Raw genomic sequence first — 3035 nt, 5'->3', positions numbered from 1 at the left:
CAGACACAAGGTACCGTTAGGTCCAAGAACCTCCAGAAGTAAAGGTAAGTCTTCCATGGTTTTCTCTGTCTGATCCCAATGTCTCAGTATATTGGTTTAACGCTTAAAAGTGTAGCCCCATATTTATTGTGTGTATACAGAGTGTTGAGTGTGTCTTTTTGTTAGTAGTAGCCTCAAGAGAGATACATCTAAGTACTGTAAAGTTTTCATTATGACTACATGGTTAAATATGATACCAATTTCTACTGAGATCTTAATGTGGTAAGTTTCATCACATTTACCTGGTTTCACCAGGATAAGTGCAACTTCTGAAAGTGAATAGAATATCTTAGAGTGTCAATTGCCATGTAGTGTACAATGTTGCATCTGAAACTCCCTGTTGTCGTCCTAATCCTCTTGTCTCCTCTCCTGTAGATCCCCCTTGCCCATTAGCAATCATGAAATTCTCTATCGTCGCTGCCCTTGTTGTTGTGCTGGCCATTGGTAAGAATTCATTACACAAATTGTTCCGCAACAAAGAAAAATCTTTGACTTTCTATCGTAATCTGCATATATACCTAATACTACTCATGAATAGTAATTGAGTAACGCATAACTGCTAAACAAGGTAATTCAGAGGATAAATATGTATTTGAAAATCAAGCCTTTTACTCCTCTGCTCATCTATAACCTCTTCAATCATAACTACATCCATCCTTGTTTTCTGACTGAACACAATACTGTGTGTGTAGTGAGTGTGTGTAACTAAGTGGGTTTTCTGTGTGTGTGTATGACAGGCTGTGAGTCCAGTTCCCTGGTGAAGCGTGACATCCCTGCTGAGATCGAGACTCTCACCAAGTACTTCCAGGACGCCATTGAGAAAGTGAAGTCTCATGAGCTGATCAGCCAGGCTCAGTACGTCACTGACCACAACACTCTTCCAATAGAATTTAATATAATAGAATACTTCTCTTGAGGGGGGATTTTATTGCAGATCAACAAAATAAGTACCATCAACTCTGTATGGAGTTTAATCTCTTCACGTTAAAGATATCAAGTCATTCTAAATAGATCACTCATTCAAATTGTTACTATTCATTTGATTTATTCGTAACATTGTACTTGACAGGGATATTACCTTTAAAACATGTCTGTTTTCACATCAGTACCATAGAGTCGGCTTTAAAGCTAGCTTGCTCGCTGAGCTTACAGCTGTTGGAAAACGTCTCTCTAAGTGTGTCTCTTTACCCATAGGGGTTACCTGGAGGAGGGTAAGACTCAAATCACGCCTCTGACTGACAAGATCCAGGAGCATGCTGAGAAGATCCAGGAGCAGATGAAATCCTTTGTCAGTGACATCGAGAAGCAAGTGCGTCCCATGGCTGATAAACTGCAGGTCCAGTTCAAGCCTCTGGCTGATGACTTGCAGGCCCAGATGGAGCAGCTCTTCCAGACGGTGGTTGACCAAACCAAGGCTCTCCTCCCCCCCCAGTAAATCTAACGTAACATCCCCATAGCTTGGGTTCACTTTTGGTTCAGCCCAGACCATAGAAAGGAAAAACCTCTGTCTGTTTCACCTGCGTCAAGTCTACCTCACTCCTCTTGACATCACCAATAAAGGGCATGAAAGGTGACCTATTTGTCTGTGATTGTTTTCTCTATGGTTCACATGGGCACATTGCAGATTAAATGAATGCACTGTGTACTGCTGTGTAATTTATTGAAGGTTCAAAGTCAAATTATGGGGTTGAAATTAGATACATTTCTGGGTGGAATTTGATGGGAAGTGCTTATTGAAATGCAAGTCAATATTTGTTTTTGATATACTGACCTTTGGGCCACTCTATCATATAGCCTATAAGCAGAGTTGGGTAGGTTACTTACTAAATATAATCTGTTACATAATCCGTTACAGTTACTAGTTACCTGTAAAAAAATATATAAAAAAATCTGTAATTTTGGATTACCCATACTCAGTAATGTAATCGTATTACTTTCCCCTTAAAAGGCATTAGAAGACAAAAACGATCCATCAAACGCATTTGGTGTGTCATCATAGTGGTCTCTGATTCATGGTCAGACTCGCTCAGGTGGAACAAGCTAAATTTGCGCCTTTTTTCAAGGCTGAATTGAATGTCATTGAGAACAGTAAAAGGGTCAAAACAAATGTTTCGCAAGCAAGTAATCCAAATGTATCTGTAATATGATTATATAATTTTAGCTGGAACTATTTTTTTTTGTAATCAGATAACATGATTACATGCAATCAGTTTCTCCCCAACCCTGTCTATGAGCCCGAGATGTTAATATTCTTTAAAATGTAATTTGTATTGGATGGAGTTTAGCATCAGCTACATTTAGATTGTTACATTAATGTCATTGACTGTGGCCTAGGCCAACTACACACACTCATTAATGCATAGAATGTCCAAAAGATGACAATGAATATCTGATCTGATTGAGGAGATAAATGGTGAAATAGCTTTGCTTGTCCTTTGTCTTGATGATACCGTAGCTCTGTTGAATTGACTGGGAAATAGGGACATGCTGGGACTACAAAGTGCATAGAAAAAGACAAGGTTACAAAAACTCAGGAAAAGGCTCTAATATACAGTCACGGTTACAGATTTAGTAGCCTATAACTGATTTACACTGTGGACAGGGATTTGAGCTATAAACCCCTTGATGTCGCGGGAAACCATCATCTGTGATCCGATCCATGCACTCACGGCAGACGTGGTGACCGCAGGGATGGCGCCAAAGTCTCCAGTGTGGAATGAGACCGCAACGCTGAAAGTCGCGCGGCACAGTTGTGCATCCGAGAAGCCCGACATGAGTGACTTCAGAGGAATAGCCCACCACGTAACTGAAGGGGGTCAAAATAATAATATATACAGTATATTTTGATAGTGCAATTCATAGGCTTTATCATCATCACGACATCACCATTACATTCTTAAACCCTAATCATACAGAGTACGACCGTTTGTAGTCCTAAAAACCGGAAATAATTTACCTCTGGTTCGTTCAGCCATTACTATGGGCAAAGTTAATGG

General features: G+C 39.9%; 1 protein-coding gene across 1 annotated transcript; it reads left to right on the top strand.

Moving 5' to 3' along the window:
• LOC112222987 (type-4 ice-structuring protein LS-12) lies at positions 1-1613 on the top strand. Its single transcript, XM_024385874.1, has 4 exons — positions 1-44; positions 415-483; positions 777-894; positions 1234-1613. Exons 2-4 carry the CDS (start codon positions 438-440, stop codon positions 1472-1474), a joined length of 405 nt encoding a protein of 134 aa, XP_024241642.1. The 5' UTR covers positions 1-44; positions 415-437; the 3' UTR covers positions 1475-1613.
• The last annotated feature ends 1422 nt before the right edge of the window (positions 1614-3035 follow it).

Source organism: Oncorhynchus tshawytscha, linkage group LG23 (assembly GCF_018296145.1).
Source record: "Oncorhynchus tshawytscha isolate Ot180627B linkage group LG23, Otsh_v2.0, whole genome shotgun sequence".
Taxonomy (NCBI): domain Eukaryota; kingdom Metazoa; phylum Chordata; class Actinopteri; order Salmoniformes; family Salmonidae; genus Oncorhynchus; species Oncorhynchus tshawytscha.
This window is presented reverse-complemented; position numbering and strand designations above follow the sequence as displayed.